Source organism: Callorhinus ursinus, unplaced genomic scaffold (genome assembly GCF_003265705.2).
Source record: "Callorhinus ursinus isolate GAN/ISIS: 27379988/994484 unplaced genomic scaffold, GSC_fseal_2.0 scaffold12, whole genome shotgun sequence".
Classification (NCBI taxonomy): Eukaryota; Metazoa; Chordata; class Mammalia; order Carnivora; family Otariidae; genus Callorhinus; species Callorhinus ursinus.
The window spans coordinates 73579884-73597060 of record NW_027397074.1 but is presented as its reverse complement, the minus strand read 5'-3'; the positions used below and the strand labels follow the sequence as shown (position 1 = coordinate 73597060).

The 17177-nt window shown below is 42.7% G+C and overlaps 1 protein-coding gene across 2 annotated transcripts in view; it reads left to right on the top strand.

The window, feature by feature from the left end:
* LOC112810900 (solute carrier family 23 member 2-like) overlaps nucleotides 1–17177 on the top strand; it is a 49734-nt gene that overhangs the window by 15808 nt on the left and 16749 nt on the right. For both annotated transcript variants that reach the window (XM_025854771.2, XM_073899237.1), the window contains one exon: nucleotides 13512–13671. In XM_025854771.2, the coding sequence (XP_025710556.1) occupies nucleotides 13512–13671 (160 nt within the window). The remainder of the gene's footprint in view (nucleotides 1–13511; nucleotides 13672–17177) is intronic.

The following is a 17177-nucleotide window of genomic DNA, read 5'->3' as shown; positions in this document are numbered from 1 at the left end:
TGCAGTAGCATTAGGGAGTCCTTGCAGGACTCTGCCTGGGGACCCGGGGACCTCACCCTTGTCCCAGCCCCATGAAGAGTTACAAACACAAAGCTCCTAAACTTTAGATGGCCTTAATTATAATTATGGGAAAGTATTGAGCTCCAAAACTGGAGGCCTGAACCCCAGTCTTGGCTTCTGTGCCATGGGAACTTGGATAAATCATCTACCCTCTTTAAGGCTCAATTTTCTCATCTATAAAATGAAGGAGTTCAACTACACAATATCTGAAGGTCCCTTCCATATCTGTTATGGACAGCTATGATGTTGACAGGGAAGGTGATGAAGTGCCATGTTTCAATTGGTAATCGGTAGTAAAAGCGCCTGTGGGCCTAGCCTTCTGGTGGGTTCTGTGAGAAACACAAACTAATCAGGAGTTAGGGTCCAAAGAACTTGAACTTACCCCTTCATTAAACACACAGAGAAAGAGGGAAATAAAATCACGCTGATGTCTTTAGACTAAGGTGGGGGCAGGAATAAACATGCATTTCGTTCTACCCATGGAAATAAGCTCCCCTCTCAGATGCTGATGAGTAACTGCCTAAGACATTATAGATTATAAAACCTAACTGAAAGTCAATTGACTCAAAGGCCAAGTAGATTTGATTGCTGATTATTTGCCGATAACCCAAAACAGGCTGATGTTGCAATAAGATTTCAGAAGATCTTAGTGATTAAAACCACATTAAATAATCAAAAAGGAATGATAAGCCATGATAACTGGGGTGGGGGTGGAGAGGGCGGGGAGGGGTAGAGGGAGAGAGAGAATCTTAAGCAGGCTACATGCCCAGTGTGGAGCCCAGTGTGGTGCTCCAACTCACGATCCTGAAATCACAAGCTGAGCCAAAAATCAAGAGTTGGATGCTTAACGGACTGAGCCCCCCAGGCACCCCACTGCTGCTCTTGAAATCAGAGCTCACAAGCACTGTGCCCAGTATGGGGTAGACAGCTGTAATCCTTGGCAACATGGATAGCTGCCTCCCTGGTATGCCTTTAGGGGTCTTGGGTGCATCCCCAGGAGCCTTCCTCACTTAGGTGTTCACTTCTGATATTCATGGAAGGGCATACTCTATCATTAATTTCAAAATAAGACATCAAGTTTGAAAGGCAATCATTAGAAGAAATCAAAGATTGACTCCATGTCATTCTGGGCCTTCATTCCATCTCTAGAATTATTCATGATTTTTACTGGTAATTTCTTTTTCTAGAGTGGTTCCAGGCAGTATGTCTCTCTGTTTTCCTGGGAGTATCTCAAGTGGGGAGCAAGTACCCCTGGCACAAAGTCCATCCAGATATCTTGTGCTTGCTTGCAGACATTTTTGCTTGAGTTAGCCCTGGCTCAGTCCTTTACACCCAGTGACTTCCCCGCAGCTGAGCTCAGCCCTGCCCTAGCTCTGCGCCTGTCCTCGGCTCTGTAGAAAGGCCACGCCCACCAACAGGGGTATGTAGGTATGCAGCCACTTTCCTCCTGCCCTCTTGACAGCCACGTCACCAGATGTACCATTGGAGCTCTGGCTGGAGCAGGAACAGTAGTGGCTTTGGGGGTAGAAGAGTGACCAGACAATCCATCACATCAGTGGAGTCCCAAAGACGGGGCCTGGTGCGCTTCTGCTTCCTCTGGGTTTAGGTTGAGTAGTTACCAATAGGGAAGGCACATGATGCCATTTCCTACAGTGTAGCAGGTCCTTATCTGCTTGGTGCAGGGAGCTCAGAAAAAAGGTGAACAAAGTGCTCTTTGTCCAGTAGTGAAGTAGTTGGGACTCAGAGTGCTCAGGATTTTAAAACTCAAGAGGAATTCATTAGTCCCATCTTATATTCCAGAGGCTCTGCTCCCCATTCTGATCTATTTCAAAGAAAAGTCCCTGTGACATCAACCTTTACCCACTCATTGGATTGACTCAAGAAGGGAACATCAAAATGATGACATGGGTGAGGCCAGATTCCAGTAGCTCACCCTCCAGACACCTCTGTCCCCAACTGTTGACCACTTCTCCATTCATCCACACTCTTCTCCTCTTGCCCACAGGCTTCTCAAATTGCACATGTCCCAACCCCCAACCTTCTCAGGGGGATCATCCCTTCCAGGTTCCCAAGTGCCTAAGGCATATTGCTCTCTCTAGTGGAGACTTAATGCTCCCTCTCCTCTCTACCCTGGACAATATTTGCATTATTTTCTCTTGAAGTCCTTGTGTTTCTGTGAAGTGGAACTGTTTTTTAATTTTTCCAAAGCCTTGAGAATTATATTAGATAATGCACACAAAGAGCTTAGCTCTGTGCCAGGTACAGAAAATTTATTTTTCACATCAAGAAAAGGATTGTACTGTACACAGAATTTTGCACCCTCCCTCCCTTTTTGAATAATTAAAAAAAATTAATTGTAAAAAATAGCTCTCCTCTCCCTTTTAAAACATATACAATGCACTGTATTTTTCCATTTCAGCAAACACACTTCTGCAACAGTACTTTTTAAAAAATGATCACTTAGTATTTAATATTCTAGAGGATATAATTATATTCTAATTTATTTAACTATTTCCTATTAAAGGACGTTCAGGTTGTTTCAAGTTTTTCACTAGGGTAATAGCAGCCAATGTAATTTATAATTATGAGAGGTAGAAAGTATACGTATACTGAGAATCACTTATCTATTTAAAGACAGAAAAAGACTGGTAGAAATCTTTAAGGTTATTCATGGGTGGTTTACATTATATATGAAAGATATATATTATCTGTGTGCTGATAAAATTTATCTGGTTAAAGATAAAAAAGACTGGAACAAAATGTTAATCATTTCTGGGTTATATAATTAGGGTGATTTAAATTTATTCTTTCTATTTTTCTCTATTTGCCATTTACTTTCCTTCAATGTCCATGTATTACTTTATAACTGGGAAAAGTGACTACCATTTAAAATGTATTTTTTAGAACAGTACCAGGGCATGTTTCATGAGGCATACCCTTTGAACCTGTGCCTGAGAGCAAAAGTCCAGTACGTTGCCTATTACCATCTTGGAAGAGGGACTGGGCACTGTGGATGAAGGCCCCAGCCTTGAGACAAATTCTGAGATCCTGCAACGCTTGCCGCTTCACCTGCTTTCATTTTTGTTTCCCCAGTCCATTTCTCCATGATCAGCATTAAAGCACTAAAAACAAAAAAGGACAGGTGTGTCTTTGGGGCAGAACAGAAGGGAGACCTGGAGCAGTGGCTCCCAATCCGTCTCCGGTTTTGGACGGAGGGATGGGGAAGCAGGGGTACACTCAGGGTGTAAGCAGTGATGTGTTTAAAGAAGATAGACAAACAGGCTTCCCCTTCCCACCAGAAATCTTCCCCCCCCTCCCTTTTTTTCTAGACCGAGGCAAACATTTCATCTCTTTAAGCTGATTATTTAGGAACTATCCTCCAAATCTCTAATTAACACCCTTCCATTCTAGGTATTACTAATCGATGTGCCAGTATGAATGTCTGAGATCTCCTTTTCTTTCACAGCCCCTCACTCACCACATACAAGCAGACTTCCCATCCCTTATTCTTCTGTGCTCCCAGCATAGATCAATATTCCGTTTACATTATAATTATTCCGTGTATACATTATTCCGTGTATACATTATAATTAATGACTATGATATTATTTGGAGCTGAATCATGTTCTCTTTTCCTGCCCAGATTTTTGTTTTCCCTGGAGTTTACATCTTTCTTGTTTCTAATATACTTAATTTTCTATGTGTTTATTTCTAATTCAATTCTATACTCTTTGTTTTCTGCCTAGATTTCTTCTTAATAATTTCATTCACAAGGCACCTGGGTGGCTCATTAGGTTAAGCGTCCAACTCTTGATTTCAGCTTGGGTCATGATCTCAGGGTCATGAGTTCAAGCCCTACTCCACACTCACGACCCTGAGATCATGACCTGAGCTTAAGATTCTCTTGCTCCCTCTCCATCTGCTGCTCCCTTCCTCCCCTCCTCATGTTCTCTCTCTCTCTAAAAAAAAATGAGATAAATAAAATTTAAATAAATAAATAATTTCATTCACATCAGCTTCATCTTGATGAACGATCTCCTTGAGCTCTCTGACTTGCTGCAATTTTGAATGGTTGCTGTATATGCCTGGTATACATCATATATGTCACCCTGAGATGCCCCTTTACCCCATCCTGGGAATTCCCTTCATGTCAGTTCTCAAGTCTTGGTCTCCTGTTCCCATATTTTTTCTTTTTTGGAGGAACACAATAATCCAGCAGCTTCCTGAGAGAGAGAGAGAGAGTACATAGGAAATAAATTTCATAAGACTTTGTTTATATGAAAGTGTGTGGGTTCTACACTCACTTTTGATTGATAGCTTAGCTGAGTATAGAAATTTAGGTTGGAAATGATTCTCTTTTTTTTCTTTTTTTTTCTTTAATTTTTTTTAAGATTTTATTTATTATTTGACAGAGAGAATGAGAGGGAAGAGGGTCAGAGGGAGAAGCAGACTACCCGCCGAGCAGGGAGCCCGAGGTGGGACTCGATCCTGGGACCCCGGGATCATGACCTGAGCCGAAGACAGTCGCTTAACCAACTGAGCCACCCAGGCGCCCGGAAATAATTTTCTTTTAGAATTTTGAAAGCATTTTTCCATTGCTTTGTAATTTTCAGCGTGATTTTAAGAAAGTCAAACTTTATGTAACCTCTCCCCCTTTCTCCACTCCAGAAGCTGGAAAAAAAACTGCTTTATAATCCAGGGTTGTAAATTTTTATATATGTGCCACGGCCTGAGTTTATTTTCATCCATTATACTGTGTACTCAATAGTTCCTTTTAATATGCAAACAGTCATCCTTCAGTTTGTTTGAGTTTCTTTCTCAAACTCCTTTGATTCACATGCTGGATTTCCTGGAATGGTCCTCTAATTCTCTTACCTTTTCTTGCCTATTTACATCTTTTTGTATTTTTGTTTTTTGTGGGGAGGAAATTGTATCAACTTTATCTTCCAATTCTTCTACTGAATTTATTTCTACTGTAATACTTTAAGAGCTTTTTTTGTTCTCTGAATATTCTTGTTTTATGCATCCTATTCTAGTTTTATGAATGCAAGATCTTACTTGCCAAGGATATAAATGAGAGTGTGTTTTAAAAATTATCATCTCCCGGGCGCCTGGGTGGCTCAGTTGGTTAAGTGTCTGCCTTTGGTTCAGGTCATGATCCCAGGGTCCTGGGATCGAGACTTGCTTTGGGCTCCCTGCTCTTGGGGAATCTGCTTCTCCCTCTCCTCCCCACTCGTGCTCTCTCGCTATCTCTTTCTCTTTCTCTCTCTCTCAAATAAATAAATAAAATCTTTTTAAAAAAATTATCATCTCCCTACAGGACAAGTTACTTTCATCTGTTTCTTTATTTGGGTCTCTGTCATCTATAGTTCTTTGGTTGTCTGATGATCCTTGTATATCTGTTCATATTTAAAGGTTGGGTCTCAAAAGCTTGACTGGAAGTTCTGAGCCTGAGACTGGGTCTTGTTCACTTTGGACTTCATTGCAGTATGATATGCAGGAATGCCACATAACCTAACTGCAAGGGTCACAATTCACACTGTAGTCTTAATATGGTGTCATGACTTTTGAGTGTCTTTATGGTTTTCCCAGCATAGCTGGGGAAGCCTGAATCTCAGCATCTTTATGCTTTTCCTCCCAGATCATCCTATCCTCCAGAAAAGGACTTTCCAGTCTCTTGCCTGGAGAGTAAATGCCTGGTTGGAAGTGTTCGAGAAGCTCAGTGGGGAAGTGAGCGGGATGTTTTAGTGTTCAGTGTGCATATATTCAATGAATCACCCTGGTGTTCGATATGGTATCTCCACTTCAACTGTGCCAGTTTCCCTGCAGAGTCCATAGACCCTGTGTCTTGCCTTTTCTGCAAAATAAACTTCTAGTCTTCTGCCAAGACAGGGTAGGACAGTTACCTGACTGGTTCTGCAAAAGACATTAAATCTGTTTTAGCTCCACATTTAATCTTACTTCAAGAGCCAGTTCCTGATATCTTGTGAGTTTTTCAGTGTAATGCCATTTACCTATTGCTAGCATAGGATACGGATTCCCCAGGGCAATCAGATCAGTTAACACTATCCATCTGCTCTTTGCCTTTCAAAGTTTTGTTGCAATTGTCTCCTGCTCAGATCTTCTTATCTTGTGATTTACTCTTCTAAAATACATGTTAAGGTCATTTTATTGGCGTTTCAAGATGGAGAGAGTGTATAACCTGGCATTTTTAACCAGAAGTCAATGTTTTTCTTATTTTGCAAAAAAAAAAAAAATCCAATACATATTAAGAATACTAAATATTTGTATTTATTAATTGCCTTAAACATTTTAAGTGTGTCTTGGTTTTTGATTAAGATATATTTTTTAAAGATTTTATTTATTTGACAGAGAGAGATAGCGAGAGCAGGAACACAGGCAGGGGGAGTGGGAGAGGGAGAAGCAGGCTTCCTGTGGAGCAGGGAGCCTGATGTGGGGCTCGATCCCAGGACCCTGGGATCATGACCTGAGCCAAAGGCAGATGCTTAACAACTGAGCCACCCAGGCGCCCCTTATATAAGATTTTTTTGCCATATCAAAGCTTTGATGTTTCTGTGGTAAAATTTATTACTTTTTCCTTTGCTATTTTTTGATCTACTTTTAGACTTAGTAATACTTTCTATATCCAATAGATAAGATAAATAATCACCTTTTTAAAAAAGTACTTGTATGTGTGTTGTTTAGATTTTTAAATTTAACTCTTGAATTTATTTGGAATTTATTTAAGTGTATTGTATGAAGTGAGGCTTCAAATTTATTTTTTTCTCCCTAAAAGCCAATTATCTCAATATCATTTGTTGAATAAATGGGAATCAAGACTTTATTCATCACATATTAAGTTCTTATATATCCTAGGATCCATCTGTTTAAGGGCTACTATTTTCTGCCATTAATTTCTTTGCTGTGTTTTCAACCATTACCACACTGGTTTGTTTTTATTTTTTTAAAAAGATTTGTTTGTTTGTTTGTTTGTTTATTTATTTATTTATTTATTTGAGTGAGAGAGAGAGGGGTGTGCAGAGGGAGAGAATCTCAAGCAGACTCCTTGCTGAGTGCAGAGGCTGATGCAGGGCTTGATCTCACGACCCTGAGATCATGACCTGAGCTGAAACCTCAAATTGGATATGAACCAACTGAGCCACCCACGAGCCCCCACACTGTTTTAAAATTAACAACTTTGTACTGTACTTTATTTAGTTGGGCATGCTTTCCTCATTTTTCTTTCCTTTAAAAGTCTTTCCAAGTTATTCTGATTTTTAAATTCTTCCAGATGAATTTTTAAATCATTATATTAAATAAAATATTCTCATTGGGATTTTGATTGCAGTTGCATTACATTTAAAGATTAACTTGGAATAAGTGACACCTTTATAATATTGAATTTTCCTTTCAAGGAACATGGTACATGCCTCATTTATTTAAGTCATCATATGTCTTCTCTTAGAATTCTATTTAAAAATATCCCAAGTGGAGTGCTTGGATGGCTTAGTCGATTAAGCATCTGATTTTTGGTTTTGGCTCAGGTCGTGATCTCAGGATCCTGGGATCAAGCCTGGTGTTGGGCTCCGTGCTTAGCGTGAAGTCTGCTTGGGATTCTCTCTCTCTTTCTGCCCCTCCCCCCTATGCTCATTCTCTCTCTCTCAAATAAATAAATACATCTTAAAAAATCTATTATCCCAAGGTATTCTATAATGCAGCTGTATCCTTTGTTATATTTTTTGAGCATACTCAACAATTTTCACTTGCTTCTTAGAGGAAATTTTTCCTCTAAATCTTCAGGGCAGGAAAACATTTCCCCTCTTCTGCAGGATCTTTTTCAAGCCCAAGTCATCCTGGGTTTTCTGTTCATTCATCACTTAACTGGAAGAGATCTATGTAGTCAAAATGTCTAAAGGACAAGTTCAACTATGACCATTCTGTCTTAAATCCATCAGACACTAGGTTTGTCTTTTGAGTTTTTGTTTTGGTCTCTGCATTTTCCAATTTCAGCAAGAATCTTGCTAATTCAGTATAGTTAGAATCCCCACCCTCCATATCTGATTGGGTTCCTCAGTCTCTATCATCACTCAAGTGATGTCTGATCACCTTGGCCTGCCTTCAGCAGGATTTCCCCACCTCCTCCTGCCTTATCCCTGATCTTTCGTCTTAGTAATTTTCCAGCTCCTGACCCAACCCTGCTCCTGGGCTATAAATTCCCACCTTTTCTTAGGGTATTCAGAGTTAAGGCTGATCGCTCTCCCCTACTACAGAACTGCATTGTAGGAGTCTTCTTGAATAAAGTCATCATAATGTCATTAACCAGGGTCATGAATACATTTTTCTTCAACAGCAGTGTACCTAAGAGCTCAGAGAGAAGGATGGGAGTTGAACTTCCCACTACTTTCAAAAAGGCAGATGTTTCTGGTTATCGGTTAAAATGGGACTACAAAGAGAGAAGAAAAATGTATCCTCTAATCATTAACCTAAACTCTAGTTTGTTCTTAGCTCAGGTCTTTTTATCAGTTGTTTTTATAACAAACACACTGTTGCAATTTGGCCACGTGACTCAGCCTTTCTGATCAGGGTTTCCCCACTTCTGAGCTGAGACCTCCCACCACCACTCCTTCCCCCGCCCCCAGTCTCCTCCTGCACAGGCAGTGCAGTGTCACCACCCTGAAGGGCTCTCGAGATAACTATATGAAAATGCTCTGTACCTTTAAAACACTATGTAAACTTAGATGTTAATAGTAGCCCCGGGGACACATTCCTGTGGCTCTGCCAACCCAAAATACTTATCCCGTTAAGGCTTTTAAGATACAGATTTTGACGTTTAACCTCTTAGGAAACTTGCAAGTCATTGTTGTAAAGAAGAACGGCGGGGCATCTTCTCTTCTTCAGACTCAAGCATCCAGATGAGACAGTGAAGCGTGGAGGGAGTAGAATGCACAGGGAGAGTCTGGCCACATTTTCTACGGGATGTTGTGAGGGCTGCAATGGAGAATTGCAGCCAGATCCCACTCCATCTGAGCCCAGACTGGCTCTTCCTGCAAAGGTTCATGAGGCTGGGTGTGTAGCAAGTGGGGCCTGGAGGGGGAGAGGAATAGCTGGAAAGTGAAATTGGATGGTCTGAGTATAGAGTGGTAGGTCCTTACTATATTGTAATATATTTGTAAGCCCCTTAAATCCTATTTGACACAAGGTGACGTGTAAAGGCTCAAGTTAATACATAGCATGTTGGAACTTGTGGGACATTGTCAGATCACTTCTTTCAAATCAAATGTAACAAAACCAAAAAGAACCAGGGAAGGGGGACCTCTGAAATAGATCCAAAAACAATACCAGAGCAGTAAGCTTCAAAGTGATGAGTAGATCCAACAGCAGCAACTCCATCCCAACGGACATGTGTTGTGACCTCACATGCGGACAGCTGTGCCTCAGACATTAACCTTTAAATGTTAACACAAGCCCCTACAGTAGAGAGACAGTGTCTACTTTAAGAACTGGAACAGAAGAGGGCCCCTGGGTGGCTCAGATGGTTAAGCGTCTGCCTTCGGCTCAGGTCATGATCTCAGGGTCCTGGGATTGAGCCCCGCATCGGGCTCCCTGCTTGGTGGGGAGTCTGCTTCTCCCTCTCCCTCTACTGTTCCCCCTGCTTGTGCTCTCTCGCTCTCTCTGTCAAATAAATAAATAAAATCTTAAAAAAAAAAAAAAGAACTGGAACAGAAGAAATAATGAAGAGGGGTGGAGTGGAGGCTTGGGAGCTCTGTGCGGGTGGTGCTGTGCTCCCTGCAGGGCTGAGTACAATGGGCCACGGAGCAAGGGGAGAATTAACACAAAGATGCAGCCTTGGACCAGCCCAAGCACACGGATTCCAGCGACACAAAAGAAAACAAGGGATGTAGAAAACAAATCTTAGAGAACCCACCTGCAAGAGATGAGAATGCCAGACAACAGTCAAAAAAAAAAAAAAAAAGCCCACAATATAACATCTGTAAGAGAAAACACTAAAGAAAATGTCATGTCATAACGTACACCTCCTTCTCAGGAAGTACTCAGAGGGAGTAATAAAGTAATGACAATTACTGCTGTTTGGTGAGCTCTTACAGGCCCCAGGCACTGGCCCACACATTTATACTTATTTAATCTTCACGGCTACTCCCTGGGGGGAGGACTCTTATTTTATCAAAGACGACACTGGGGCTTGCAGAAGCTGGGCAACATGCCTAGGTCACACAACTGATAGGAGGGCGAGCCAGATTTAAACTGGCCGTGGGTCTGTGCCGTGCTCTTCATCAGTGTGCTAGGGAGACCTGAGCGCTCCTCCTGGTTAACTCTATGACTTTGGGCCCAGATCCTCTACCTATAAAAATGATGAGGCCAAACTGGATATGGTTCAAGAGGCTCTTCCAGATCTAAAAAGTTGAGTTGGTTTCAAATCAAAGTCTATAGTTTATAAGAGAGACATTTAAGTCAGAAGGCCCATGTAGAATCATAGTGAATCATACTCACGAGCAGATTTAAAAAATATAGGGGTTGCCATCACGGTAGCAGATAAAATTTATCAGGAAATTTAAAAGAACACTGAGATATGCATCAAGGTCACCATCAAAGGTAAGACATACATAGAACAATGAAAGCCTAGAATAGTACTGAGTGCACATACCCTATACACATACTAGGGACATGCATGAAGGAAGAGCTAGCAGAAATGCAAGGCGTGTATGTAGATCTCTCTCTCTCTTGCTTGCTCTCATCTATCTACCAAAAGGGTACTGATAAGAAGTTATATCTGGGGCACCTGGGTGACTCAGTTGGTTAAGTGTCTGACTCTTGGTTTTGGCTTGGGTCATGGTCTCAGGGTCATGGGATCCAGCCCTACAATGAGCTCTGCACTCAGCACAGAGTCTGCTGGAGATTCCCTCTCACTCCCTTCCCCTTTGTTCCTCCCCCTGCTTGTGCTCCTGCACTCTCTCTCTAAAATAAGTAAAATCTTTAAAAAAAAGTTATACCTAACAAAATGGGGGTGGGGATGGGGCAGAAAGGGATAGAAAATGGAACTGGAAGATGTAAGTATAAACTAACAAGGGAAAAATTTACGCATACATTGTGTGAACCTAAAGGTAGAGCATGATAATACCCTGAGGCAAATAAATGAAAAAAAAATTCATCTTGCTCTTGGACATGAAAGATACTTAGCAATCACCAAAAGGCAGAAAGTCCATGTATCATATTATCCCAACAACATGTAATCATCTTGAAAGAAAATAATATGAACAGAATTAGAAAGGAACTCAACTACTTGAAAATTTTGAAATGCTCTCTTTAATAATTTCTGAATTGGGGACGAATTCCTACATACAGTAACAGAAAGCATTTTGTTTTTAATGAAAAGAAAGCTCACTATCATAAAAATTGTTACAAATATATTTTGATAGTATCCAAACCCTATGTAATGAGCAGACAGTTTATAGATAAGGAGAGAACAAACATTACATCACACAAATGAGTGCACATCTCTCCTAGCTTAATGAAATGCAACTTAACATTTGTTAGGACTTCATTCCATGCCTAGTAAACTTAAAAAAATAAAATGATGAACCCAATGTTGGCAGGTTTTTTGTGGTACCAGGCTCAGCACTGGAGGGATGGGAATGAAAAATAATGAATCCCTGTCCTTGTGGAACCCAATAGAATGGACATGGCAGACATGGCGGACTGTATGTAAGTTTCATCATGAGGTGTTAAAGTAATCCTTGAGAGTAAGTTACTGGAAGTGGTTAGTTTGTTAGTACGAGGGCTGAGATGTGTGTCACTAGAATATAACTGGGAGTTTTGTCTCACTCACCATGGTGTCCTCAATATTATGGCAGCCACTGCCCACCACAGGGCAGATCCTCAGTAGACACTTGGTGAATGAGTGCAATGTGCATATGGAATTATAGCAAAAAATTAAAACACAAGTTCTGTCTTATGTAACTCTGGTTATACCCACATACAGTGGCTTATATGTTCATTTTATTTTATTTTATTTTTAAGATTTTTATTTATTTGAGAGAGTGAGAGAGAGAGCATGAGAGGAGAGAGGGTCAGAAGGAGAAGCAGACTCCCTGCTGAGCAGGGAGCCCGATGTGGGACTCGATCCCAGGACCTGGGATCGTGACCTGAGCCAAAGGCAGTCGCCTAACCAACTGAGCCGCGCCTAACCAACTGAGCCGCCCAGGCGCCCCTTATATGTTCATTTTAAAGCTCAAGGGGATTTTGTAAAGATCTAAGTAGAGCATGTTTCCCTCTCTGTCCAGATATTTAGATTCATAATTTTTAAATTAAAAAAGTATTCACACATACCCATACTAGCATGTATTCTATTCTACTTTGGAGCCTTATGGGTCTAGATTTATGGATGTAGATGAGTTGTCCTCAACCCTGGCTGCACACTAGAATCCCCTGGAGCTTTGAGTACACTCCATACCTGGGCGCACTCTTAGACAAGCCCACTAATTTGTCTGAGGGTGATGCCCAGGCATCATCGATTCTAATGTTCAGCCAAGATACCAAGGCCACTTAGGCAGGAAAACTCTTCCATCAAATTTATATTTTCGTTACATAGGATGTACTCAGTCATTCTCGAGAATAATCCTTTAAGAGGTTTTTGTGTAATTCTGAGTTCAAAAATACCCTTCTTGTATTGTGAAGAAAAAAGTATCTGAAGTGGGTGTATCAAGATGCTGGGGTTGCCTCTGCACCACCATTCCCCTGATATTAATGTCACGGGCGGGCAGACTAGGCTAGCCTTGATAGCCTCTGATCTAATAAGAGAGGATTGCTGGAGGTTGACTTATCAGGCTGCGTTTATCTCAAAGGGAAGAAAGTTCTAGAAGTTCTCCCAGAGGCCAGAGGGAGAAGCCAGGCAGGAGTAAGAAGGGCCTGGATGGAAGGAACTTGCCTTGATAGTTGACCTAAAAACCGTTTTGTCCATGTGATAAAAAAGAGGCTTGAAGGTCAAGGTCTGGGATTGCTGATCATTTCTGAAGACACAAAGGAGTCTGACAACCCAGATTTTAGGCTGTGCATCTCTTGGTGGGAGAACTCCCCATGGGAGCTATGCTTTTATCCTGGGTTCTGGGGAACATTCTTTGGGACCAGGGTACCCAGTGGCATGCACTCTACATGCTTGCTGAGCTCTGTGCTGTCTCCAAATCATTTCCCAGCGCCTCCCGGGTTTGCCTCTCCAAGACTGGGGTTCAGTCTGCCTGTCTTCCCCTGTCCAAAGTTTGGCAGGGTTCCTGGGTCTGACTTGGAGCGTGGCAGGAGCTCCCTGTATACTGGGACCAGCTGGGTCATGGCGTCTAAATCAAGCTAGGGCTTGGGATTAAAGAACTGCCGCTGGGCTGAGTTTCAAACCCGGGCTTACAGATCTCATGGGTAACTACATCCTCGTTCCCCTCCTCCAGGCTGCCCATTCTCCAGGGAGGGACGTTTGCTTTTGTGGCACCCTCCCTGGCCATGCTCTCCCTGCCTGCTTGGAAGTGCCCTGAGTGGACATTCAATGCCAGTCTGGTGAACACCAGCTCTCCTGAGTTCACTGAGGAATGGCAGAAGAGGATCCGAGAGGTAACGGGGCAAGGAGGGTGTAGGGGACAATGTCACACTCCTACTATATGTTTGATAATCGTGCTCTAGTTCTGTTTTTTTCTCCCCTCCTTCCAAAGTCTGCACTTGTACCTTTGTAAATGAACTTTTAAATTTTAGGTTAACACATATAGAAAATAACACAATAAATTTCCTAAAGCTGAACTTGTTCCTGTTACCAGCACCTGGATCAAGAAACAGAACATTACCACCACCCCCAGAAGCCCCGTCATGCCTCCTTCCAGTCACCCCTCCCCCAGGGATCATCGCTGACCTGATTTCTAACACCATAGATGAGTTTCGCCTGGTTTTGAACTTTCTATACCGAACTCCACAGTACATACTAGTTTGCGCCTGCTTTCTTCATTCAACATGATTTTTTTAAACGATTTTATGTATTTATTTGACAGAGAGAGACACAGTGAGAGAGGGAACACAAACAGAGGGAGTGGGAGAGGGAGAAGCAGGCTTCCCGCTGAGCAGGGAGCCCAATGAGGGGCTCAATCCCAGGACACTGGGATCGTGACCTGAGCCGAAGGCAGATACTTAACGACTGAGCCACCCAGGTGCCCCTATTCAACATGATTTTTACAAGAATCTTCCCCATTGTTATATGTCGGGGTAGACTCTTCATTCTCTCTACTGAGTAGCATTCCATTATATAATTATACAGCAATTTACTTCTCTATTCTGCTGTTACCTGAACTGTGTTTAAGGGTAGTTTCCAGTTATTGGCTATTATAGATAGTATACCTATGGACATCTGTGTACTTGGTTTTAGGTGAACTTCTCTATGTATTTCCATCGAATAGACATGTGTGGGAGTGGAATTGTTGAATCATAGCGTATGTGTACCAGTCAGGGATCTCCGGAGAAACAGAACCAATGGGATGATATAGAGATACACACAAGAGGAGATGTACTGTAGGAATTGGCTCACGTGGTGAGGGAGGCCAAGTAGTCCTTGAGCTATTTGCTACAGATGTTGATTTTCATGCTGGTGGGCATTCTGGGTGGCCAGCCGTTTTTATAGTAGTTTGGGCCGGGTCTTCAGTTGCAGAAGAGGCAAAGGTCAAACCAGCAACACTGTCAATACCAGTTTTAAAAAAACATGAAATCCTTCCATACTCTGTGAAATGTCAGGCGTAGGCAGACTGCCAGCTCCATGTTGGACCGTACACCCTCCTGTTCTCCCACCAAAGGCAACTGTGCCCATTGCTGTTGACAATCTGGACCATCCTGGGCAATGCAAGTACCTTCAGATGGAGATGGGCATTATGTTGTTTGGAGCCCGCATGCGCATGGTTTGTGGCCCAAGGTATCAACTCGTGGGCCCTGTGACTACATTCAAAGTCATACTTCCTTCCTCTTTTTAAGACTCCGGGACATCACCATGAGCCACCTGTATTTGAGATTTAACTATAAACTCCTGTCCCACACAAGGTAAAATTTCAATAGATACTTGTATGATCCACTTGCCAGGCCAAACTGCTAATTGTTGGCCGCACCCCAAGCCCACAGGGGCAATCCCCAGCATCTATGTGGGCGTAGTCAGCTGCATCACACATAACTCAGCCCATTGGCTGGATTTAGACTTGCTTTCCTTCTTCCACCAAGGGTCTTCTGTGGAAATGTTAAATACTCTAACAGCCTCCCCCTTTCTCAGTTAGGTGAGCAGCACCTTTAGCAAGGCTCCAACACGGTCTTTCTGAATTTAGGGACTCACAGGGTGAGACTCAACTCTAGAGTTACGTTACATTGTGAGGTAGTGTCTGTCCCAGGGGAGGGGGGGATTGTCACTGGCTCATGAATCCTAGGAACCCCTCCCATGTAACTGCCTTTTCTTTACCCGACCATAACTATGTCCTTTAAATTTTTAAAAGGATTTTATTTATTCATTTTTGCGAGAGAGAGAGAGAGAGTACAAGCAGGGAGAGAGACAGTGGGAGAAGCAGACTCCCCACTGTGCTTGGAGCCCAATGCAGGACTCAATCCCAGGATCCCTGGGATCATGACCTGAGCCAAAGGCAGACGCCTAACCAACTGAGCCACCCACACGCCCATAACTATTTCCTTTAATCAGCGAATGTTGTTGATCTGTCCTTCCTTACTTAAATGTCTTTCTGGCCTCACTCGAGATATGGTTGGGATCTCTGATTACTTAGAGTTATTGGTGCCATTCACCAGTGGTCTAATTCCAAACAGTGCAGACTAGTTAGTAATGGTCTGTCGAAGGGGGAGAGGGGAGGAGGAGCTGCTCCAGACCCCAGCCTCACCCGAAGCCCCACAGCAGAACGGAAGCTCCTGGCTTCTGACGGGGTCCGTCCTCATTCGGCGTGGGTTCTACTACCAACACCTGCGATATGTCAGGGAACACTGGGCTGCGAGGGCACAGATCTGTCTGAGCCATAACCCGTGAGTTTCAGCCCAAACCTTCTGCGGTTCTTCTTCCCTTTCAAAAGCAGCCTTTTTGCACACCCCTGTGCTCTGATAGACAGGCCAAAAGTGCATGTACCTCCGCAATCTCGTCAAGCCCTGTGCTTCCTTTTTATCTATCTCGGGGTGGACCCAGAGTTAACCAGGCTCTTGAATCTTTAAAGAACAATCCCATGGTAGCTCTGGACCAAGATATGCCTAAGAATTTCACTCGTCAAGCTGGTGGGCCCTGGATTTTTGCCGGGCAGCCTGGTCAATCTCAGAATGCCATGCGCTGTAGCGCCTTCTCCAAATTAGGCTGTGCTTCTTCAGGGAAGCCTGTTTTTATGATGCCATCAACAGAATGAATCACAGAACACGTGCGTGGCTTGTGGGTGTTTGTTTATCTGTTTGTTTCTGCTGTCCCCCTGGGGAGCCCATATTTGGCTTCGTTAAATCCAAATTAAACCTAAGCAAAGAACAAGAAGTGGGGATTCCTCACCCTGCTCTGCTAGATGCCAGGGCAGTGTTTCCCTTCGGCGCAGACCTGCTGAACCCTGGGGTTTCTCATGCAGGAGTCTCTTGCCTGCATCCTATCCAAGAAGAAAGATCTGACAAGTTCGTTTGTCTCTTCTCTTACCCAAGGACTTCTGCTCAAATCTTTCCTGCGTCCTAACGAAGCATCTGCCTCCAGCCCTACCATACATAGCCCAACTCACAAACCTGCAGCGCATTCAGAAGCAGTTACCTTGTGTTTTGAGGACACTGGGCAAGAGTTCTGGAAAATAATTTCCCTGGGGCTCGAACGGTATTAATAGTGAGGGAAGTGTTTAGGGATATGGGTCATGCTGTACTTGCATTAAACATGGGATCCCAAGTGGCAGAGACACCATATTTTCTTTAATACCTTTATTGTTTATTTTTGTGGTTATGATATACAGAGTCCTTTAAAGTCCTTTAAAGGAGTAGAAGAACTACAGCTCTGCGACCAAATCCAGCCTGAGGTCTGTTTTTTTAACTGCTCACAAACTAAGAATGGTTTTTACATTTTATTTTATTTTTAAAGATTTTTT